This window comes from Elgaria multicarinata, chromosome 3 (genome assembly GCF_023053635.1).
Source record: "Elgaria multicarinata webbii isolate HBS135686 ecotype San Diego chromosome 3, rElgMul1.1.pri, whole genome shotgun sequence".
NCBI classification, from domain to species: domain Eukaryota; kingdom Metazoa; phylum Chordata; class Lepidosauria; order Squamata; family Anguidae; genus Elgaria; species Elgaria multicarinata.
In genome coordinates, this window is record NC_086173.1 from 20617803 (window position 1) to 20643551 (window position 25749).

General features: G+C 42.5%; 1 protein-coding gene across 1 annotated transcript in view; it reads right to left on the reverse strand.

The window, feature by feature from the left end:
• Positions 1-431: 431 nt before the first annotated feature.
• LOC134393948 (lysozyme C, milk isozyme-like) overlaps positions 432-25749 on the reverse strand; it is a 33082-nt gene continuing 7764 nt past the window's right edge. The window contains exons 3-4 of the mRNA XM_063118975.1: positions 2444-2522; positions 432-558 (exon numbers count right to left, since the gene is read on the reverse strand). Coding sequence (XP_062975045.1) covers positions 432-558; positions 2444-2522 — 206 coding nt within the window. The remainder of the gene's footprint in view (positions 559-2443; positions 2523-25749) is intronic.

Below are 25749 nucleotides of genomic sequence, written 5' to 3' on the forward strand. Positions count from 1 at the left end.
AATTGACAGATTCTCACCCACCCTGGCTCCAGGATTGAGAAGATACTATGTTGAAAGAGTGGGAGGTAGGCAGAATAAAAAGAAGCCAGTGTGGTGTAATGGCTAGAGTGTTGGACTGGGAGTTGGGAGATCCAGGTTCTAGTCCCCATTCAGCCATGGAAACCCACTTAGTGACTTTGGGCCAGTCGCAAACTCTTAGCCCAACCCACCTCACAGGGTTGTTGTGAGGATAAAATGGAGAGGAGGAGGATTATGTATGCTGCCTTCGGTTTCTTGGAGGAAAAAAGTTGGGTTATAAATGCAATAATAAATAAAAATAAATAAATAAATAAAAGGAGAGACCTGGAAAACCCATTTCCTGGATCAGACCATTTTGCCTTGGACTAGCTTGGATCTGAGCTGTCTGGGATTCCGAAACGGTCCGAATATCTCTAAGGTGTGCTGATCTTGGGCTCATTCCTCTTCTGAAGTGAATTTGTCCTCTCTCCTCTCTTAAAAAGGCACTTTATATAATAAAGCATGACCACATGTTGAGTACAGTATTTCTCATACAGTGGCCTATAAAGAGAGAGAGAGAGAGAGAGAGAGAGAGAGAGAGAGAGAGAGAGAGAGAGAGAGGAATCGGTTATTTTGCACATTTTGAATAGTTCACATTTTGGAAAAGAAACTTATCAAAGATTGAATGATCATCTAAGAGGCAACAAAAACCACAATACTGCTCTACTTAGGTTGAAAGCCTGGAGGGTGGCAGGGAGTGATAAATAATGCAGTGTCTTTTTGTGGGAGGGCAGCGGGTGTTTCTGTACTGGTAGGCCTGCCAGGGCTTTCCCTTCATGGTACAAGGTGTCAGGACTGAATGACACTTAAAGGAGGAACATAGAAAACAAAGAGAACCTTGTCTAAATGGTGAGAGCAAATGAAGGACATCACAGAGCAAGAAGGAAGAGCCCAGCTCAACAGAAAAGGGAGTCAGAGCTTCAGTACTACTGACATAAAAGCACTCAGAAAAGTGAAGAAAGAGAAAGAAAGAAATCCACAAATCGATAGAGGCACAAAAAGGCCCATTTGGCTCCCTTTCTCCTTTGGTTAATTTCCATTGAAACTGGCCAGTGTGCTACAACTTTCTGACCAGTAATTGAGTTCTCCGCTTACTGGCAAGTTGCCAATGTCCTTTTCAGAAGACACCTTAAACCATGGCTTTAACCACGGTGCTTGAGGCTATGGCTAGAGGAGGGAGTCAGAGGGTGACGATCTCATGATTTTATGATCACGAGATCATTGCCCTTATTTACACATGGCACATGACATCATGGCCGCCATTTTGGATTTCAGATTTTAAAGGGAAAGGAGTGCCTGAGTGTTTGTGCGCAAATGATGAGGGTTTTTTTTTTAAAAAAAAAGAACGTCACCTTCGCCCTCCCTCCACCCCACCCTGAGGAGCTCTGTGCCCAGCTCCTCATGGTTATTCGCGAGGAGCCAGGACAACCCACGACATCTGGCCACAAGTTCTGCAGTCTCGGGATCATCCTGAGACCACGGAAAAAGCACGGAAAAAGGGTAGGGCAAAATCCTGGGCCAAGGGAGGAACAATCCCTCCTTGCTCCCAGGATGCCCTGTGGATGCACAGGGACGATCCCGAGGTGATCACCAGGATATCACTCCATCTAGCTATGCCCTTAGTCACTCTGGTTGAAGCCGTGGTTTAAGGTGTCTTCTGAATGGGGTCATTGTGGCATACACAGGTTCGGTGATGGGAAAGGAAGGGAGCTGGCAGGAGCCCGCACAGTAGCAGCTCTGCTTCCCTGCAGCCTGATAGCACTGTGCCAATCAAAAGGCAGTTTGGCTCAGCTGGGATAAGGCCATGAGGAGACAATCTGAATGGAGCAGTTGCAGGTGGTCCCCACTCTGGTCCATGTGGCACACAGAAGAGCAGGGCCTCATGGGTCGGCTGGTGCCATTGTTGTTGCTAACTGCAGAAGAGACCAGGCAGAGAAGGAGGATCCAGCATAGGAAACACCGCAGCAGAGAAGCCCACCCAGCAGTGGCAGAAGACCAGCAAGCAACCAAGCCCCAACAAAGGCAGAAGTTGGGAAGGAGGTGTGGTGGTGCCAACAGCAGGTAGATCAATAAAACTTCCAGAGGTGATGTGCCTCTAGTGCTGTTTGTTGCTCTTTCTAATGGCCCTCATTGTTTGTAAGCATGCATGCGTGTGTGTTTTGGGGTCTGTAGTTGTGTATCCAATATATCTATAAATGCCTGATCATATCTACATGTATGTGTATGAAGTCCCCAAGTCATTCTCAGCAGCACATGCAGGCCGCAGGGCCAAAAAGGTTGTGCATCAGTGTACTAAAGTTTTCTATTTGACTTGATCCACCACCACCCCTTTTTAATTTTGTGTTTTGCCTTTGTTCTTCCAAGTGGGGGAGCTAATGCCACTCACCACGCTCTCATGTCCTTTGTGCTTTCGACAATTTTCTTAACACAGAGAGCATCATCTGTGACATCATCATCTAGGAACTCTGTGGAGGAAGATAATGGAGGCAAGTTCATGAAGAATAAATCCAAGAGCAGCGATAGATTCCAACTGAAGCCCCCAATGTAAAAGAACTGCATCTCTGGAGGTAGAGCATGAGAATGTGCATGCTCTTTTCCATAGATGCCACTGGGCCAGCCCATTAGAACATGAACTAGAAAAAAAGTTCTTTATAGGCCAGAGAACTGCAGTCCAGGTGAAAGAGAATTTTCCAAACATTCCCCACCAATGTGCACATGCACAAACCCAGACACATCAAATCAGTACTTGAGAACAGATGAGATGTTTTATTCCCTTGAGCAATATTGCAGAAACAAAAGAAGGGAATTAGACAATTTCATGGGTTGGAAAGGGATACCTGAAGGACTCCTCTTTCCCATAGAGGGCTGCCTGTGGATTAAGAACTTCCTTTGAAGGCTCTCTTATGTGTCTTGCCAATGTCTGAGTTGCACTTGATTGGGATGCAGGAAAGAGTCTTCTTGGTGGTCACACAGGGGCTATGGAACTCCTTGCCTATGGGGTCCCACCACTCCCCACTCTTATGACTTCCCATTACTTCATGAAGACATCTTCATTTCCAGCAGGCATCTGCCAGGTTGGATTGCTATTTTTAGCTTCCCTGGCCTGGGTTTAATAAAAGTTTTAACAATTTTTATCAGCTCTCTGCCTCTTTTTATTTGTTGTTGGTTATTGTACTGTTGTTTTTGTAAATTGCTTTGGACACTTGTATGGAAAAACTGGATATATATATATATATATATATATATATATATATATATATATATATATTTAAAAACTATCTATCTATCAATAGATAAATGAATCAAGACAGTTGGGACATACAATTTTTAATCTGACCAATATTTGACTTATAAGTAGCTCAAGTGGGGGCGGAGCTTGGCAGCCATGGAGTCAGTGGGGATTTTCTGATTCTCTAACCGGTCTTGCTGGAAAAGAACAATTATCTCCTTATTAAAGGGTATAAATCTTTAAACAACATGACGGAAAAGGACTATGAATGTTAACTGATTAATTTGCTGATGTCGGAAAAAGCTGGAAGAGATAAGGTGAGGCCGGTTGGAAGGTTTTTACGTGGCTGTGAAAGTGAAACCTGACTGCTGTATTTTGCTGTTGCGACGATAGTTAAAGCAGTGAAGGGTTTGTTTTTGTTAGACGCGGACTTGATTTATAGTGAGTCTCACTTCTTATCTTCTAATACAAAGTGGAAAGACTGTAGAATTGGCTCTATAAAGAGGAAAGTAATGCAGATGAAGCTTGTTGTAGTTAACATTGGCTGTGAGTGAAGGGGGGGCAACGGAAGTGTGAGAGCAGCGTTCAGTGAGGGGGTGAACTGTTTACGATCTGTGGATTGTTGATGACTGATTGAGGCCCCCTCTAGTGAATGCTGTTTTGATATTGGAGGTCAATTTCCCCCCCCCGCGAGAAGAAAGAGTGACTAATATGCGGAAAACAAGCTAATAGATATGAACTGTTAACAAAGAGAGCCGAAGCTAAAGATTTATACCCTATGTCTAACATCAAGAAAAGATTTAAGAAAGAGTGGAAAAGGTTAAATATACAGAAAAAGCGACCAAGCAACCATAACCTCTCCCATTTGGGAATTTCAGTCTCTGAAGGAGAGCAGGAAGACGAAGACACAGACCCAGTTTTTTTAGACACAGAGCCAAAAAAAAACATGGCTGAAGGGGTAAAAGCAACTGGCAGTCAGCCACCCTCTTTAGTGGAAATTAAAGCTGCAATTGCAGAGAACAGCACAGTCATTTTTTAAAAAATGGATCAGCAAATGGATATTTTTAGACAACAAATGCGTGTGCTGGCTGATAAGATGGCGGAGAACTCAAAAGCCATTGAGAATCTTGAGACAAAAGCTGATTTGAACCAGAAGAAGCAAGAGGCTTTTGAAAAATCAACAAATATTCAATTTAAAGATTATGAACTAAGATTGATAGCCTTGGAGGATCAATCTCGTCGATCATCAATTCGAATAAAACAGCTAAAGCAAACACAAGGAGAAGATCTAAGAGAAATCATTCTGAATTGGTTCAAAGAGCCTGACCTACAAATAGATGGATCGGATATAGATCGAGTTCACCGTGTGGGGGGGCAAAACTACAAAGGGACTAGAGACATTTTGGTGAAATTTGGTAATTATTATAAAAAAGAGCAAGTTATGAAAGAATTGAGATCTATGGCCCAGTTGCAGTATAAAGGCAAAGCAGTGCAAATTTATAATGATCTTTCTCAGCACACATTAAATTGGAGACGCAGTATTAAACCAATAACTGAAATACTGGTGAAGAACAAAATTCCATATTCGTGGGGTTATCCTGTTTTTCTAAGATTTACACACAGTGGGGGGGAACACAGAGTAACCTCACTGGATCAAGGTAAAGAGTTGCTGAAGAGGCTGGGTCTGTATGGGGAAGCAAGTGGGACTGGAATGGGTGGGGGGGAATGAGGCTGGGACATCTGGGGTGTAATAGAACTGTTAATCATATTATGAGATAATTGTAGACAGAAATGTTAAACATAGAAACCTTGCCAGCCAGGCGCAGCACTGCCTCCCCCCTCCCTTTAAAGTTAATGGCTGGAGTATTAGACTCACGGGGATGTGGGGGGAAACAGAGTGGGGGGATGGGGAGGGGGGAAAGGTAGGAGGGAAGGGTTTGGGGTAAGGGGGTGGGGGTAGTTGTATGGAGTTTGTGTTTTTATGTAAGTAAATTTGAGTTGCAGAGCACAAGGGATTGGCAGAGACTTCAAAAGGGTGAATATGGATAAAAAGATAAAAGTATCAACACTCAATGTTAAAGGTTTGGGGGCAGTCGTGAAAAGGAGGAGAATAGAACAAATGTTTAACAAAGAAGGTTCGGATATTATTGTTGGATCCTGGAATGGATCCTGGATATGTTTCCAGGGATTTACTAATTGCTGAGGAGCTGGAGGAATCAGAAATTATCAGTAATTATCAGAAATGATCACTCTATCAGAGCTGTATTGACTGACCGTATGTAAGTATTTGTATTTGTGATTGCCATAACTAAATTATATTTTTATATGCCAGTAAAGGTTTGTTTAAACCTACTGAAAGTCTCAGTCTTAATCTGTGTCTGTGCTGACTTTGCTGGAAACCGCTGCAAAACTCTGTTATAAGGTTATTGGCCAGAAGCCCAGTCTGGCAATAACTAAAATAAGGTTGTAAATATTAGACCAACATATCCCAACAGGTTATGGGCCCAGGTCCCAAAAACAACCAGCAAGCAGAGTGGTTACAGCAAGAACAGTAGGACTGTAGGATTAAGCCATGGTTGATTAAATTCCTGAGCGTCTTTGTTGAAAGTCGTTGGAACAGGCAGCCGGAAAGCTATTTCGTATAGCTGGTGTCTGAAAAATCACACGGAGAGAACTGGCAAGAGTGGTTTTGAATTTAAGGGGGCACTGAAGAAGCTGAAACTGTATAGCTGGTCAGGCCCTAAAAGAAATTAAACCACTGAAGGGGTTGTATATCAGAAACAACCTGTTAAATTGAAAGTATGGCATTAAACATTGGGAACACTGTCCCTATGGAATTACTTACAGACGAAAATTACATGTCTTGGTCATTCAAGTTAGAAATGAGCCTAAGAAATCTTGATTTGTGGGAGGTTGTAACAGATGCCCCAGCAGAAGATTTGAATGCAGCAGATTTACAGGCATGGAGACGTCGCGTTGAGCAGGCAAAAGCCTACATTGTTCTGTCCATGAGAAATGACCAACTGTCGTATATAAGCAGAGAAGACACAGTTGATGTTATCTGGACTAAACTGAGAGCTGTTTATGTTAGGGATACCGCAGGAGCTAGAATAAGCTTAACCAGAAAGCTCTACTGCACACTGATGAAAGAGGGAGAAGATGTAAAAGCCCATTTGCAGAAATTAAGAGACTGTTTTGAAAGTCTAAATGCAGCAGGCTTACCTCTGAGTGACGAAATGAAAACGTATGTGGTTTTGTCGAGCTTACCACCGTCCTGGGACGTGCTGGTGACAACTTTAGAAGCAATGAGGATCCAAGACATAAGTTTAAATTTGATATCGGGCAGATTGATAGAAGAATGTCAAAAGAGGACTTTGAGAAAGTCAGCCCAAAGCAGTTCAGGCGATAAACCAGACGCATTTGCAAAATGGTCTGGGTATGAAGGGGTTAAGGCTTTGGTGAAGAAGGAGGAAAATGAGTCAGCGTTTTCAACTTCGAGAAAGCCCAAACCTAAGAAACCTCTACAGTGCTTCAGGTGCCAGAAGTTGGGACATTTGCAAAAGGATTGTAGAGTTAAATTACAATCAGAGCCCAACAAAGAGGACAGAGGGAAGAATAAATCAGTGCAGCTAGTGAAGGCAGAAGAAAGGAGTCAGCTCTGCAAGCAAGCAGGAGGAAAGAGCTTCCAGTGGCTCATAGACTCTGGATCTTCTACAGTGATTTCGAATAGACCTGACTTCTTCCAGGACTTCAGGGACTCTTCTGAAAAATCTATCATGCTGGCTGATGGCAAAAAAGTTCAAGTGTCTGGCGAAGGCTCGTGCAGACTACCTTTTTTGAAAGAATGCTTTGATAATGCATTGTTTGTTCCCAGTTTAAGTTATTCTCTTCTAGGAGTGTCAAGTTTAACAGAAAAAGGTTTCTGTGTGTCTTTTGAAAAAGACAAATGCTTTATTCAAAAGCATGGACTCCTAAGAGGAACTGCAAAGCTGCAGAATGGATTGTATTTTATACAGGACAATCCAAATGAGGAAGAAACTCCAGAGGTACAAGCAGGTTGTATGGAAACTTTTGAAAATGTTCCTAACCATGACAATTGCATCCATGTTTTACATAGGAGACTTGGACATTCAAGTTTTAAAGTTCTGAACAAAACTCTGAATTTTTCAGAAGGTCTAAAAGTTCAGAAGTGCAACAATTTTCTCGATTGTTTGATTTGTAAAGTTGCCAAGTCCAAGGAGAGGAATATTCCACGTGTCAGAGACTGGTGGAGTCAACACGTATTGGGACTGGTGCACATGGAACTGACCGGCCCGTTTCCAGAGAGCTATGGAGGAGCCAGATATGCTTTAGTCATTCTGGATGATAAAACCCATTTTTCGTGGGTATATTTGTTAAAGCACAAATCTGAATGTTTAGGCACGGTGCAGGAATGGGTTAAATTCATAGAGAGAAAACTCCAGAAGCAGATCCGGCAGCTGTTGACGGATCGTGGAGGCGAATTCCAATCGAACCGTTTTAAGCAGTTTTGTAAAAAGACTGGCATAAGTCATAAATTATGCAGCCCGAGGACACCGCATCAGAACGGCAATGTTGAGAGGCGCATCGGCGTGCTGAAAGAAAAAATGCAATGTTTATTAAAGGACGCTGAAGCAGAGCCACAATTGTGGGGAGAAGCGTTTGTGGCAGCCAATTACCTTTGCAACAGGACTTGGACTAAAATCATAAATAACATTCCTTTCTTTTTGCTTTACAACAGGAAACCAAATCTAAAGCACTTGAGAACTTGGGGGAGTTTTGCTGTTGTAAATGTTCCAATTTCACAGAGACGTACTTTTTCACCGAAGGGAATTAAATTAAGATTTGTAGGTTATGAGCACAACAACTGGAGGTTCTTGTGCGAAGGGGGAAGGATAGTGGTCTCTAGGTCAGCTAACTTTAGTGAAGCGAATTGGAAAAGAGTGCACGACAACCCGGAAGTGCTGGTAGAACTAGAAAGCAGGCAGGAGCCTGAATTGTTGGTTAACCGTCAGAGTACAGAGACTCAAGAGTTAAGGCACGAAGAGCAGCAGGAAGAAGCTCCAAGACGCAGTCAAAGAGTTAATAAAGGCGTACCACCAAAACGGTACGGCTTTGAAGCTTGCTGTGTGAATTATGAGCCTAGTTCGTACTCTGAAGTAAAGAAGTTGAATTCTTTAGAGAGGCAGTAGTGGGAAAGTGCCGAGCAAAAGAAAAGAAACAGTCTTAAGGAAGAGACGAGTTTGCCAGCAGGGCAAAAATCTCTAAGCTGCAGGAAGGTGTTTAGATGCAAGCAATTAGAGAAGGGGTGAAGAAATTCAAGCCTCGGCTGGTTGCCAGAAAAGTTAAGGAGGCAGTTTGAAATTGAATGTTCCTCAAAATGTTTAAATCTTTTGTTGTTGGAAAGAGTTTTTCCTAGGATTGAAAAGGATCAAGCAGATGAAAGAAGTTTTTGCTAAGCAATGTGATTGCAGGATTTCAAAGGGAAAAAAGCCCCATGGAAATGAATGTGTGAAGCAACCTGCAAAAGAAACAGCTTTAGCAACTTCAGTCTTGTATCATTTGGTGGTGAAAAATGTTATGTTAAGTGAACAGTTTGATTGTCTGTTTTGTTACTATTCTCAGCAGGTTTATGATGACGTTTGAAAAGATAGGAAGCAAGTGAAGTTTTTCCTATAAGGCTAAGTATTGTGCTGGTGTATGGTAAGGTTACTTGGCTAATTCAGTAAATAAAGGACTTTTAGGTCCCGGTGGAGAAGCCAGTGACAGTTAAAGTTAAAGCACATAGCCACAATTTTTCAAAACATGAAAAACACAAAGAAAGTGGAAGTTTATTGTGTAGTTTATTGTGAGTCTAAAGAAAACCTTGCTGACATGTTCACAAAGCCACTAGGTCCCACCAAACACAGGGAAGTTTGTGAAACTTTAGGTTTCAGGGAGGACAAATGTAAATAACTGTACAATGTGTTGTTAAATCCAGTGTAAACATATGAAGGGGTGTTGGATCCTGGAATGGATCCTGGATATGTTTCCAGGGATTTACTAATTGCTGAGGAGCTGGAGGAATCAGAAATTATCAGTAATTATCAGAAATGATCACTCTATCAGAGCTGTATTGACTGACCATATGTAAGTATTTGTATTTGTGATTGCCATAACTAAATTATATTTTTATATGCCAGTAAAGGTTTGTTTAAACCTATTGAAAGTCTCAGTCTTAACCTGTGTCTGTGCTGACTTTGCTGGAAACCGCTGCAAAACTCTGTTATAAGGTTATTGGCCAGAAGCCCAGTCTGGCAATAACTAAAATAAGGTTGTAAATATTAGACCAACATATCCCAACAATTATAATGGTGCAAGAAACACACCAAGGCTCCGAGAATGCGAATATGATAAAATTAAAGTGGTTAGCTTATTATGAAATGTCATTAGGGACGTCAAAAAAAAAAAGGAGTGGCCACTTTGATCTCAAAAAAAACCTGGGTTTATATTAGAAGAAACAAAAAAGGATGATAGGGGCAGATATCTTATGTTAAAAGGTAAAATTGAAGGAAAGGTATATACGCTAATTAATGTGTATGCCCCAAATGAGAGACATAGAGAGTTTTTTATAAAGTTATTTAAAGAAATAGAAGAATTCAAGGAGGGGTATGTTATATTAGCTGGGGACTTTAATATGGTTATGGATAATAGATGGGACAGGTCGAATCCCACTAATGTTGAAAAGAGGAATAATATAACTATATTGAATAAATTAGTAAAAGAAAATGATTATTCAGATACTTGGCGTTTACTCAATGGGATTAAGCCTGGGTTCTCATATTTTTCCCCAGTTCATCATACATACTCCAGGATAAATTTTATATTTGTCTCAAAAGATTTTGCAACGAAGATTTGTAAAATGGAAATGGGGGTAATAAAAGTAACTGATCATGCCTTGTTAAGTTTAGAATTTGCAGTCAAGAAGAACTATAAAGAGGCATATAGATGGAAGTTGAATACAAAAATACTGAAATATAATAAAGTGGTAGAGAAAATCCAGAAGGAATTGTCAGAGTCATGGGAAATTAATGAAAAGGGAGGAACAGCTAGGTCAGTCGTTTGGGACACCATGAAGGCTGTAGTAAGAGGAATTTGTATTAGAGAGATGTGTAGCTTAAAAAGACAACAACGTGCAGAGCAGGAAAAGTTAGAGATAGAAATTATAAATCTGGAGGAAGAATATTGGCAAGGTAAAAATAAATATAAATTAGTAGAAATACAAGCTAAGAAGAAACAATTAGAAAATTTAAATTTAGAGGAGGTTCAAAAGAATTTAATATATATGAAAAGGGAATATTTCAAAAATAGTAATAAGAATTCTAGGTTGCTTGCCAGACTCACACAAAAAGAAAAAGGGAGGAATGGGATAGAAGTATTGAAGGATAATCGAGGGAATTATTGTCATATAATGAAAGATAAAATAAAAATTTTCCAGGAATTTTATCAGGAACTATACAAGGGTAAAGAAATTCAACAAGAAAAGGTGGAGGAATATATTGGAAGGTATATAAAGAACGGAATAAAACCAGAATATAAAGAGCTAATGGAGAAGGTCATAACTCAAAGAGAAGTTGAAGATGTAATTGATAATTTGAAAGTTGGTAAATCACTGGGAGCAGATGGTTTGGGACCAGAATACTATAAAGTTTTCAAAGAATTTTTAGTTCCAAAATTACTGAAACTTTATAATATGATATTATTAGGAGAGAAGATACCTGAATCATGGGAACACTCATTGATAATTTTAATTCCAAAACCAGATAAAGACCTGACTAGTCCTGATTCTTACAGACCTATCTCGTTAATAAATCAAGATGCCAAAATTTTCTCATCTATTATGGCTAAACGGTTAAATAAATTTATATCAGAATACATAGGAGAAGATCAATGTGGATTTGTGGCAGGAAGGCAGATGCATAGTTTAGTGGGAAGAGTTTTAAATGTAATAAATGTAATAAAAAAATCAAATATTAAGGCAGGAATTATGGCATTGGATAGTTTTAAGGCCTTTGATTGTGTGAGCTGGCAGGCATTAAAGATTATTGTAGATAAATTGGGATTTGGAAATAAATTTAAAAATATAATAGAACAGTTATATTCCCAAAATACAGCTGTAGTGGTGGTAAGCGATGGACTCACTGAAAAGATACGACTAGCCAGAGGTACAAGACAAGGATGTCCGCTCTCGCCGGTCCTGTTTGTAATGGTTATGGAAGTACTGGCGAAGGCACTAAGGGAGGATGAAGAGTTAGAAGGAATTGGAGAGGTAAGGGAAATAAAGTTAAATATGTTTGCGGATGACACCTTATTGACCATTAAGAACCCAATAAGAAAAATAGAAAGAATTAAATATCAGTTGAGGGAATTTGAAGAAATTACAGGGTTAAGAATAAATTGGTCTAAATCAGAGATGATGCTGTTTAATTATACTAAGAAGGAAGAAAAGGAATGGGAACATAAGGGAATAGAAATGAGAGTTAAGGAGGAGATTAAATATTTGGGAATCAAAATTACAAAAAATTTAGAGAATCTTGAAAAGGAGAATTTAATGAGGTTAAAGAAAGAGGGAGAAATTGGAGAAATATAAAAGACTAAATTTATCTTGGTTTGGAAGAATAGCTTTAATAAAAATGAAGATTTTAGCTAAAATTAATTTTGTGATTAGGATGTTACCAATAAAAATATCAGAAATCGAGATAAAAAGTTGGCAAAATATTATTAATAAATATTGTAATGGAGAAAAGAGAGTAAGAGTGAATAAAAATAATTGGTATCTAAGCCAAAAAAAGGGTGGATTGGGTCTCCCAAATATAAAATTATACTACGCAGCAAATAGATTAAGACATATTATAGAAGCAATTATAGGAGTAGGAGACTTACATGGGATGGAAGAAAAAACTATAAGTAATGTAGAGATGAGTTTGGATAATGTCTTTTTTAAAGATGGAGGGAGAAAGTGGGTTGGAAGTATAGATAATCCACTCCTGAGGACTCAATGGGAAATTTGGAGTAAATTTAAAGGGAAGTTGCTTCCGAGCAACTCTCCCTTAGCACCGATAATAATGTTAGAGAATTTCCCAGAGGATCTGAAGGGTAGATTATGTAAAATATTAAAAGAGAAAAGTAAAATGAAACTAAAGGATTGGTTAAGAGATATAAAAACAAGAGAAGATATGGAAAAATTGTTAAAGGAGAAAAAATTATCTTGGTTAGAATATGGGCAATTAGAACAATGGAATAAAAAGTGGATTAAAGATAATAGAGTTTGTAGAAAGATGACGAAGTTTGAAGAGTTAATAGTAAATAAGGAAAAAGGTAAAGGAGGTAGTATAGTTTTAAAAGGGTTAATGAGTGAAATATATAAAATATTGTTAGAAAAGGAGTTTAGAGAGAACTCAGAGAAAATGGTATGGGAGTCAGATTTGAAGGTACAAATAGGACGTCAGAGATGGGAGGGACTATGGAAACAAAGAGTGTTGAGAAGTTTGTCAGTGAGAATAAAGGAGAATTATTTTAAAATTTTGTGGAGGTGGTACCTAACCCCGATTAGATTGAATAAGATAAATGATTAGCATTCGGCAAATTGTTGGAGAGGTTGTGGGGAAAAAGGAACGTATTTACATATGTGGTGGGAATGCAAATATGTACAAAGATTATGGAAGATGGTGTTTTTAGAAATTGAAAAATAGTGGGAATGAAAATAGAACAAACACCAAAGATTGCATTACTGTCACTATTTGAAGATATAAAGTGTGGAAAAGAAACTATAGAGTTGATATCGAGTTTGCTGGTTGCAGCACGATTGATGGTAGCCAGGAACTGGAAGATTCAAGGGGAATATTCTATTGAAGAATGGTATAAAGAAGTATGGGATATAGCCATTAATGATAAATTGACATGTAATATTAAGTGGAGAAAAGGCGTAACTAAAATAAATGAATTTGAAGGAATCTGGAAACAGTTCCTAATATTTGTGTTTACTAAGGGAAGTGGGAAACCGCCAGCAGAAGAAACGATAAGATTTTGGATTCAGGAATAGATCCCGAGGTGGGGGGTGCACTTTTATGTTAAGAATGATTATGTTGTAGTATGATAATGTATAGGTAATTCTTATTCAAAATATATGTACTCAACATTTATTCAATATGTATGTAGTAGTTGTTTGATGTTTTTATTATTATTATTATTATTATTATTATTATTATTATTGTAATGTTGTATGTTTATATAGTGTAGAATTTTTTTTTAAAAAAAAAAAGTAGCTCAAGTATTTTTTGTGTGAAAAATTTGTATGCCAGCATTGACATTTGTCATATTGCACAGAACTGTTAGAACTGTTTACGAAGCAGTGGTGAGCAAATGGAACAGAGAGATGGTTCAAGAGACAAAATTCACAAAGGCTCAACCTCACACATCTTTGCACTCCAAGGCTGAGCCCTGATGCCATGTATGAATTAAGAATAAACAGAAAGTATAATTGAATAAGTGCAAAGTGCCTTTAAAACACCACAGAGGAAGCAGAATCAAGTATTTCATATCTAAAATTAGGGTGGAAGGCTTGCTGGGCATAGGATTTGGATCCTAGGCTAGTCTGTTCTCATTTTAGAAATAAACCACTTTTCTTGAGTCTCAGGCTGGATCTACACTACTGCTTTAAAGTAGGCATGTGCTCCGCTCTGATTAGAAGCGCAGAAGCAGGAGCGAATTGGCCTGCTCTGCCTTGCCCAGAGGCGGAGTAGAAGCGGACCGCGGACCCCTAGAAGCAAGGTGAAGAGAAGCGGCCATTTTCAGAGCGCTCCGGTTTCCGCGGTCCGATCCGATCGCCATCTTGAAACATTTCGCCCATAGGATTGCATTGCGGAAAAGAAAGGGGGATAACTGTATTGTTTCTGAGGCTATCTTTCTGAAAATTCTTGTGCATAGAGAGTCGTGGATGGGGGTCATTTTGAGCCTACTCTCAGCTCTCTGCATGCTGCAGTAAACGTGCTATATTTTTTAAAAAATCGGGTAAACAAACAGGGACAGCGCGGGTAAACCGGCGGTTTTTTGGTTGTTGTTTTTTGAAGTGATGACAGGCACATTCAACTCCCAATCATGATGAGAATTGATCACCTCATGAAGCATCCTCCAATCCCAGCGTTCGAGGGGGGGACTAAGGCAGAGACACCCTCAGAGCTTTGAGCTCGTAGCGTCTTGTGGGTTTTGGCGTTTGTGGAGAGAGGAGCTCCTTTAGTTGCTGCTGCTGTGTTTGGAGATAGATTAGGATTTAGCTTGGCGCGGGTGTGTGTGTTTGTTTGCTTCTTTCTGACTTTTAGCTTAGTTTGCTCTGTGTTTTTCCCTTACTTTGATTTAATATAAACTTTTTTTAAAATTTTGGAGTGTGTGTTTGTTTGTTTGTTTGTTTGTCCCCCCCTCCCCTCTCTTAAAGCCTGACTGTGTTTCATCTTCCTTCTTCCTTCCATATACAAAAAAATACCAAAAAATACCAAAAAAAATGTTATTCTCTATTTCTTCTCTCTGTTACTTGGACTCTGTGTGTGACTGTGTTATTGTGTGAGTGTGCTGTGTGTGCAGTGCACTGTTTGTGAAGTGCAACAGCCACAGATTGAGCATTTCAAATCCTGTTTGGGCAAAGCACACACACTTCTTGTCCCATTTCCCTACATTTAGTAATATTCTTATACATATTCTTATATTCTTATGCATATTATTCTTATACATATTATTAGTAGTATTAATATTTTATTCTTATACATATTATTAGTATTATTAGTATATTCTTATAGATATCATTAGTAGTATTAGTATAATATCATCATGAGAAGAGGGAGCAGGCGCATGTCTGTGGCGGGGCGTGCTGAAAGCAGTGGTCAAGGCAAGGGTCAGGCTGGCACCAGTAAGCAGGCTGCCTCTCCTGCTGTGAAAATCAAACGGCTGGCTGCTCCACAACAGAAGCAGGAGAAGCAGCAGGCAGAGCCACTCTCTTCTGCAACTTGTGCCCGGCGTTCTCTTTTTGAGGGTGAGAATGGGAAAAGTGCCCCTTTGCAAGAGGCATGTGGCAGCAGTGGCATTAGAGGAGGAGGAGGAGTATCCCCACCTCCTTCATTATCGTTTGAGCCCACGAGCCCGCTGATGGACCTGTCTCCAAACCTCCTAGACGAGGTTCTTCTCAGCACAGTGGAGGGGCAGGAGGAGGAGGAGGAGGCAGTGGGTGCTGAGGAGGAGCAGCAGCAGGTGGAGGCTCTCTCCCCAGTCTCATCCCACACCTCTTCCGCTGCCACCCCTGTTTCTGTGGCAACACCAGAGAGCTCAGGCGGGCAATTGGTGGTGTCACCAAGGAAGCGAAAGACAAGTATAGTGTGGGACCACTTTGAGTTGGGAGCGGATCCCCGCTTTGCTGTCTGTCACCACTGCAAACTCACCCTAAGCAGGGGTTCATCTACAGGGCATTATGGAACCAGCAGCATGAAGATGCATCTTCAAAGGCAGCACCAGTCGATCTTGCTGGGGAAAGAGGTGGGCAAGGCGACTGGTTCCAGGGGAAAGCCGAAGGCTGCTGCTGGCACTGCCACTCTAAGCTCTCCATCTCCCATCCCCACAAGGGTTAGGCAGGCAACCCTGCAGGACATGGGGTGGGGGAAGTATGGACCCTGACTTGGGGGAAGTATGGTTCCTGACTTGGAGCTGAGCAGAAGCAGGGAAAAGCAGCTGGCCCAGCTCAAGTAGGAGCTAGAAAAGTAAGCCAGATTCCCAGGGAGCGAGCGAACAGGGAGCAAGCTAACAGGAAGAGCAAACAGGAAGGGTGTAGGGGAAGAGGAGACCAAGGAAAGGGGAACAAGAGAAGCCTCAAGGAAACCCAGGAGGCTGCCAATTCAAAGAGGCCGTGTGCTTGCCATGTGCTCCTGAGTGCTGAGTGAGAGGTTGGTGTTTATAGTTGCTGCAGGAGCTGAAGGGGGAGTGGCCTGATTGTCAGTTGGTCTCAGCAATCAGTGCCTAATTGCTGTTGATTGTTGTTGGCCTTTCAGTGACCTCATTCTGGTTCCTGACTTGGAGCTGAGCAGAAGCAGGGAAAAGCAGCTGGCCCAGCTCAAGAAGGAGCTAGAAAAGTAAGCCAGATTCCCAGGGAGCGAGCTAACAGGGAGCGAGCTAACAGGAAGAGCAAACAGGAGTTCGGCAGGGGAGGCCAAGGGGGAGGCCTCTAAAAAAAAAAATTAAAAAAAATTAAAATAATAATAATTAAAAAAAAAAAGAGGTGGGGGAAAAAAAGAAAAGCATAAAGAGAAAAAAACCCCACAAAACCACCACCAAACAAAAGCAAAAAAAAAAAAAAAACCCCAAAAGATTACTTTCCCTTAAGACATCCTCATATAGTTGTGTACCTTCAGAGAGGACACAACAAAGCAAAGGCAATTCCACTACAATCAAAAAGGAAAAAACCAAAGCAGAAATCGACAATATGGATGGAAAGGAGTCCCTAGAGGTGGTGACCTGCAAAGGGTGTGCAATGTTCGTGTTTCTGCCTGAGCTCAACATGGCGTATACCTGCAACAAGTGCAAGCTGGTGGCACTTTTGGAAGAAAAAGTGAGAGGACTTGAGCAGCGAGTGTCCACCCTCCAAGGAATAAGAGAAGTCGAGGAGTTCTTAGACCGAACGGTGGAACTGCAACAGCAACAAGAAGCACATGAGATTGAAGAACAACAGCCAGCTGAAGCAGAAGTGGAGTATGCTGAGGGGAGGAAAACCAATGAAGAGGAAACTCCCTGGAAAAGAGTGACAGTTAGGAGAGGAGGAATTAGAGGGCGTTCTGCACCGGTGGGGCCATTGCAGTTAAGCAACCGCTTTCAGCTTCTGGAGAATGAGACTGAAGGACAGTTTGCAGAGGAAGAAGTACAGGAGACACCATGCAACAGTGACCAAGAGGCAGAAGGTAGGTCAACCAAGAAGAGAAGAGTAGTCGTTGTGGGAGACTCCCTGCTGCGTGGGATTGAAACCCAAGTATGTCGTGAAGACCCATGGACTCGCCAGGTGTGCTGTCTCCCTGGAGCACAGATTAGAGATGTGACTGAAGGGTTACCGAAGCTCATAAAGCCCACGGACACATACCCCTTTCTTCTCATCCATGTGGGAACAAATGATGTCGCCAAGCAGAGCTACGAAGAAATCATTTCAGACTTTGAAGTTCTGGGAAGGAAACTGAAGAACCTTGGGGCCCAGGTAATTTTCTCATCCATCCTCCCGGTTCTTGGAAGAGGATTAGAAAGGGAAAGAAAAATACTCTGGATGAACGACTGGCTTCGAAGGTGGTGCCGTCGTGAGAGTTTTGGATTCTGGGACCACGGGCTACGCTACTTGGAACATGGACTGCTGGCAAGGGATGGGTTGCACCTCACAAGGGCTGGAAAGAATGAGTTCGGCCACAGCATGAAGAACTTCATCAGGAGGGCTTTAAACTGAATCTTGCGGGGGTGGGAGACGTAAATTTTGAGGCAACAATGGATGAAGGCCAATGCACCACAGTACAGAGAACAGCTCCAACAGAGTCCCAAAATAGTGTCTGCAACAAGGTAGGAACAAAGCCAGACTATAAAACACATGGTCTTCGATGTCTATATACTAATGCCCAGAGCATGGGAAACAAACAGAATGAACTTGAACTCTTATTACATGAAGGCAAATACGACTTGATAGGTATAACTGAAACTTGGTGGGATGACTCCCATGACTGGAATATAGCAATGGAAGGATATAACTTGTTCAAAAAGAACAGAAGAAATAGAAAGGGAGGTGGAGTTGCACTATATGTTAAAAATACCTATCCCTGCACAGAAATACAGGCGGATGAGATTGGGAGCCCCGTCGAGAGCGTCTGGATTAAAATAAATGGGGCTAGGAATAAAAAGAATATGATAATTGGAGTCTACTACCGACCACCCAATGAAGGAGAAGACGAGGACGAAACTTTTGAGAAACAAATTGCTAGTGTTTCAAGGAAGTGTGATGTAGTAGTGATGGGGGACTTCAATTACCCTGATATCTGTTGGGAGACCATTACTGCCAAAAGCGGCCCTTCCAAGAAATTCCTGACATGTATGGGTGATAACTTTCTCCTACAGAAAGTGGTGGAAGGAACTAGAGGATCAGCAATCCTTGACTTGTTATTGACCAATAGGGATGACTTAGTGGATAAAGTGGCAGTTACGGGAACTCTGGGGGAAAGTGACCACGTCATACTTGAATTCTTGATTATGAAGGAGACAAAAGTCGAGCGTAGCCATACACGTACTCTGGATTTTAGGAAAGCTGATTTTAATAAACTCAGAACTATAATAAGTAATGTCCCGTGGCAAGGGAGCCTAATGAGAAAAGGAGTGCAGGATGAGTGGGAGTATTTAAAAAATGAAATTTTAAAGGCACAGTTACAAACAATTCCAACAAGGAGAAAAGATAGAAGACAACAGAGGAAACCAATGTGGCTCCACAAAAAGCTTATTGATGAACTGAAAACAAAAAAGGATACATATAGGAAGTGGAAGGAAGGCCAGGCTACAAAAGAAGAGTACAGACAAGTGGCGCAGAAGTGCCGAAATGGCGTCAGGAAGGCTAAAGCTGTGAATGAGCTGAGATTAGCGAGGGATGCTAAAAGCAATAAAAAGGCTTTCTTCAGATACGTGAGTAGTAAAAGACAGAGGAAAGAAATGGTGGTTCAACTGCTTAATGAGGATGGCAAATTGATAACAGACGACAAACAAAAGGCTGAAGTGCTCAATTCCTACTTTGCCTCGGTCTTCTCCCAAAAGCGGGTCTATGACCCCCCTGGAAAAAGTGAAGCAGAAGTTGAGGGGGCAGGATTGCAGTTTGAGATTGATAAACAAATGGTCAAAGAACACCTAATTTCCTTGAATGAGTTCAAATCCCCAGGGCCCGATGAACTGCATTCTAGAGTGATGAAGGAGCTAGCGGAAGAACTCTCAGAACCTTTGTCTATTATCTTTGCAAAATCATGGAAGACGGGTGAGGTGCCGGACGACTGGAGGAGGGCTAACGTTGTCCCTATCTTCAAAAAGGGCAAAAAGGAGGAACCTGGGAACTACAGACCAGTCAGTCTGACATCCATCCCTGGGAAAATTCTGGAGCAGATTATAAAGAAGTCAATCCGTAAACACCTTGAAATCAATGCAGTGATTATTAGAAGCCAACATGGATTTGTCAGGAACAAATCCTGTCAGACTAATTTGATCTCATTTTTTGATAGGATAACCTCCCTTGTGGACTGTGGGAATGCTGTGGATGTCATATATCTTGACTTCAGCAAAGCTTTTGACAAAGTACCACATGACATTCTGATTAACAAACTAGCTAAAAGTGGGCTAGATGGAACAACTATTAGGTGGATCCACAGTTGGCTACAGAATCGGACTCAAAGAGTACTTATCAATGGAACCTTCTCAAACTGGGGAGAGGCAACGAGTGGGGTGCCGCAGGGCTCAGTCCTGGGCCCAGTGCTCTTCAACATTTTTATTAATGATTTGGACGAGGAGGTGCAGGGAACGCTGATCAAATTTGCAGATGACACCAAATTGGGTGGGATAGCTAATACCCTGGAAGACAGAAACAAACTTCAAAGTGATCTTGATAGGCTGGAGTGCTGGGCTGAAAACAACAGAATGAAATTTAATAGGGATAAATGCCAAGTTCTACATTTAGGGAATAGAAACCAAATGCACAGTTACAAGATGGGGGACACTTGGCTCAGCAATACTACAAACGAGAAGGATCTTGGAATTGTTGTAGATCACAAGCTGAATATGAGCCAACAGTGCGATATGGCTGCAAGAAAGGCAAATGCTATTTTGGGCTGCATTAATAGAAGTATAGCTTCCAAATCACGTGAAGTACTGGTTCCTCTCTATTCGGCCCTGGTTAGGCCTCATCTTGAGTATTGCATCCAGTTCTGGGCTCCACAATTCAAGAAGGACGCAGACAAGCTGGAGCGTGTTCAGAAGAGGGCAACCAGGATGATCAGAGGTCTAGAAACAAAGCCCTATGAAGAGAGACTGAAAGAACTGGGCATGTTTAGCCTGGAGAAGAGAAGATTGAGGGGAGACATGATAGCACTCTTCAAATACTTAAAAGGTTGTCACACAGAGGAGGGCCAGGATCTCTTCTCGATCCTCCCAGAGTGCAGGACACGGAATAACGGGCTCAAGTTAAAGGAAGCCAGATTCCGGCTGGACATCAGGAAAATCTTCCTGAATGTTAGAGCAGTGCGACGGTGGAATCAGCTACCTAGGGAGGTTGTGGGCTCTCCCACACTAGAGGCATTCAAGAGGCAGCTGGACAACCATCTGTCAGGGATGCTTTAGGGTGGATTCCTGCATTGAGCAGGGGGTTGGACTTGATGGCCTTGTAGGCCCCTTCCAACTCTGCCATTCTATGATTCTATGATTCTATGACCCACAAGATGGCGTTTTCCAACGCCCACCCAGATCACCACCTGCATTCCTTACTACCACAGTAGACGACATAGCAGGCACTGCCAGGCTGAATCTTCCCCTAAAGGAGAATACTTCCTGCCTGGTGGGCATCATGAGCCTCTACAAAAGCTGTAGGCAGAGTTTGTCACCGTCCATGTGTGTGTGTGTGTGACTGTGTGAGGGCAAAGCACCACACTCAATTTCATTTCATTTCTGTGGCATCTGGTACAGCTTAGTAAACTCATCTGGATAGTTTTCCACCCAGTTCCAAAAGACTCCATGATTGACTGCACGTGTTTGGGTGAGGTGCAAGCAGGGGGCAAGGCAATGCCTGCCACCACCACCACTAGCCAGGCTGCCTCTCTCGCTGTGGAAATAAAACGGGCTAGTCCTCGCCTCACTCACCACAATGAGTTAGTGTTGGCTTTGAGAAGTGAACGGACACTGCAACTCATGGAAGTCTCATCCAAGCCCTCTTCCTCGGTAACGTTCATGGCTTTGAGAAGCAAGCTGACACTTCAATTCATCATTCAGTTCCCCAATTGAGGGAGGTAAACTCCAGCAGTCCACGGGTCGCCCTTTGGAGTGCCCTGGGAGTGGAAGACGTACTCCCTGATCCAGAAGTATGGTTTTGAGAAGCAACCTGTCACTTCAACACATGAGCCTCTGTGCAAAAGCTGTCATTGTGTGTGTGGTTGTGTGTGTGACTGCGGCTGCCTGTCTCGCTGTTGTGATATGTGGATGTATATACCTTTAAGAGGCCTGTAGCTGCTAGTCTCCAGGTCCTCATTGAAGGCCTGGGCGGAGCCTCTGTTTCTGTCAGTTGGTGTTGTGGGCCTTGCTGAGGGAGTTTGGTGTCACTGTTCTAAGAAGTTTTAGTAATAAAAGAATCCAGCAATGAAAAGACTCTGATGTTATTGCCTGGTAGTCTAAAGGCAAGTGGCAGGCTGAGCAGGTAAGCTCACCCGTATGGTCCCCATGCCTGAGGGATACTACATGGTGTCAGAAGTGGGATCTCCCCTTCAGAAATCCACTTGAAGAGGGGTTTTAGTGCCCGCCGCCATATTGGAATAAAACATGGAGCATTTTAAACCTCCTTCTGAGCTAAGCTTTATTGGGAACTTAGGAGAAAATTGGAGGAAATGGGAACAGAGACTACAACTATACCTTACAGTTACAAAAGCGGAGAAAGAGTCAGAAGACTACAAAATTGCTGTAATGCTGCACTGCATAGGAGAAAAGGCTTTAGAAATTTACAACACCATTCCTAATATCTATGCAGATCCTGAAAGTCAGACACTAGAAGAAGCCCTTGCTGCATTCAAAACTTATTGTGAGCCCAGGAGAAACCCTGTTTTTGAACGGTACCAGTTCTGGCAGCTTCCTTATAATGAGGAAGCAGGCATAGACTGTTTTGTTACAGCCCTTAGAGAAAAATCTCAGCATTGTGAATTTGGGGCCTCCACAGACCTGATGCTTAGAGATAAAATTGTTTTCAGCATCTCAGACAGCAAACTTAAAGAAAAGCTTCTAGAAGACCCTAAGTTGACTCTAGAGCAAGCTATTACCATCTGTAGAGCAAAGGCTCTTATCAGGGCTCAGGCAACAGCAATGACCTCAGAAACAAACATCTTAGCCATCCAACATAAAAGCGGAAGGACCATAAGCTACCAAGAAAGTAAAAGGGCCCCAAAGCAGACCTTTGCAACAGTTAAACCTACAGCGGCAAGGGGCAATTCCTGCAGTAGATGCGGTTATGTTCACAGGCCCAGGCAGTGTCCAGCTTTTGGAGAGACCTGCAATAGGTGTGCAGGAAGGAATCACTTTGCTAAAATGTGTAGGACACAATCTGAGCCTTCCAGTCTCACCAAAGATGTAAATGCCTTATTCATGGGAGTAATAACTACATGCCATCAAGCTAGGCTCATGGGAAGCCCAGAAGCCTGGTATAGCACAGTAGTTGTGGCAGGACTTCCAGTTGTTTTCAAGTTAGATTCTGGATCTGATGCTAACACAATTCCAAAAGATATTGCAGAGTGCTTGCAGGATAAAGTGCATACAGCAATGACAAATGTGACACTAATTGCCTTTGGTGGAGCAAAGGTCAAACCAAGAGGTACCATTATAGCTCCTTGCAAAAATGGTCTGAAGAATCGAAATCTAACCTTCTATGTCACAGAAACTGGAGATCCACCACTTCTGGGTCGGTCAGCCTGTGTAGCCCTTGACTTGATCAGACGTGTGCACGTATTAGCAGTACATTCTCCAACCAAGATGGAGGGTCTCCTCAAACACTATTCTGATGTTTTTGAAGGCCTGGGTCGTTTCCCAGGTGTGCATCATATTCATGTGGATCCCACAGTATCACCTGTGGTGCATGGATGCAGAAAGATTCCATATGCAATCATAGCCCCTTTGAAAACAACTTTAGGTTGGATGCCAGCATCAGTAGCTCAGAAAAGAAGAGAGCCACGCTCATATGTAGTGGAGACTCCCCAAGGTCAAACTTATAGAAGGAACAGGGGGCACCTCAGGAGGGATTGCTTTTCCCCTGTGAGTGCAACCAATGTGGATCTAGGGGTTGCAGAGGAGCTGGCATCCCCTGAGGCAGTGGTCTTGCCAGAAGGACCTCAAGGTGAGCTGGAGCTATCGTCAGATGTAACAGCAGATGGAATCAAACGGACACGGAGTGGGCGAGAAGTGAGACTACCAGCAAAGTTTAAGGACTATGTTATGGGATAGTGATGAAGAGCTGAGATTGACAAGTTAAGATTTAATTGAACAAAAGTTATTGTTTTTATGGAGAAGGGGGGATGTGATATGTGGATGTATATACCTTTAAGAGGCCTGTAGCTGCTAGTCTCCAGGTCCTCATCGAAGGCCTGGGCGGAGCCTCTGTTTCTGTCAGTTGGTGTTGTGGGCCTTGCTGAGGGAGTTTGGTGTCACTGTTCTAAGAAGTTTTAGTAATAAAAGAATCCAGCAATGAAAAGACTCTGATGTTATTGCCTGGTAGTCTAAAGGCAAGTGGCAGGCTGAGCAGGTAAGCTCACCCGTATGGTCCCCATGCCTGAGGGATACTACAGCTGTGAAAATGAAACAGGAGAGTCCTCGCCTTTGAGAAGCTCACTCACACTGCAACTCATGGAAGTGATTGACTTCAGCACAGCCACTACTGTGGAGGCGGTGGTCCTCCAGGATGTGGGTGATGAGGAGCAGCAGCTGGCCAAGGCTCTCTCTGCAGTCTCATCCAACCCCCTCTTCCTCGGTAACGTTCATGGCTTTGAAGCAACCTGACACTTAAAGTCATTCACTTCCTCAATTGAGGAAGGGTCCACGGGTCGCCCTTTGGAGAGTTCTGGGATCAGATGCACTATTCGTGATCCAGTCTGGTGATTTTGAGAAGCAAGCTGTCACTTCAACTCATGGACTTCCCCTATGTGCGGGAGGTAAACTCCAGCAATCCACCGATCTCCTGTAGCACAGCCAATTAGTGCGTACGGACAGTTTAAGTTTTCTGAGAAGCGAGCTCTCACTTTACTTCATCTTGAAGCTCAGTCATTGAACAGCCACTATGGTGGATGCTCTGTTCACTCTCCTCAGTCTCATCCCACCCCTCTTCCTCTTCCACTGTCACCCCTCTTTGAGAAGCAAGCTGTCACTTCAACTCATGGACTTCCCCTCTGAGAAAAAGCTAAGCTCCAGTAATGCACCGGTCGTCCGTGGGACAGCTCTCGTAGGAGAAGCTGCAGTGTATACGCACCAGTGCCATGGCTTTGAGAAGCCGAGACCCGTCCCAGCCACCGGGAACAGGAGGAAAACTCCATCAGTCCATGGGTTGCCCTTTGGAAGGTTCTGTCTGAGGCTTGATTTTTCCATGTCATCCAACACTTCTACTTTGCATCCAGCAGCAACGTTAATGCTCCAAGCCTGCACACAAATCTTCCACACTCAAAGTAACTGATTCAATAACTATTAGCTCCTTTTTGTCCGCCTGCCTACCCGCCTGCCTGCCCATGCCCGCCTGCCTGCCTGCCTGCCTGCCTGCCTGCCCATGCCCGCCTGCCTGGGAGCTGTCCTTGTGAGGTAGCTCATCATCATCATCATCAGTTTATTGTGCTAGCCGAAGGCCATGACAAATACATCCATAGAAAAGCATACAACTATAAAAGTACACAACAGTTTAAAATAGCCAAGAGAACCATACAGACAAGCTTAAATTTACTGTGACTAAAGCTCTCATTTCGCTCAGCACTTTGAGTCTCCGTGGCAGTTTATAGCAATTTTATCTAGTTCTCTCTTCCTAATCTTTTTCGCTGCCAGTGCAAACAGGGCCACTTTATGAGTGACATAACTGTTGGTATCGCTAAGGAGGAAGAGAACTGTTTCTGCTTGGGCATTCATGCCTCCATATGTCAGCAGTGGTTTCAGGAGTCTCTCTCTTGGGTCCCTATATAAAGGGCAAGTTAACATATAGTGTGCTATGTCTTCCACTTGTTGACCACAGATACATAATCTCAATTCAAATGGTACCTTGTGGTAGCGTCCATCCAGCACTGCAGTTGGCATCACTTGAAACCTCAATTCAATGAAAGCATTTCTCAGGGGCAGTGGCCTCAGTTTGGACAGATAACATGTGTTATAGTGTTCTGTTTTTAGAAGAGGGAACCACCGAGAGAATTTAGAATTTTTAATAAGTTGCAGGTCCCTCCTGGAATCTACCCAAAAACACCAATCCCTTAGTTGCTTCTTATCCATGCTTAGAGCAAACTTCAATTCAGGGAGATGATAACTATACAAGAGCTTTTGGAATATTACTGTCCAATGACAATTGTTATCCATTTCTAGAAAACACTTGGTAGGAAGACTCTCATTTTGCAAGATGGCGATTCATTTAAAATATTTTAGCTGCGCACTCTCAATTCTTGCCC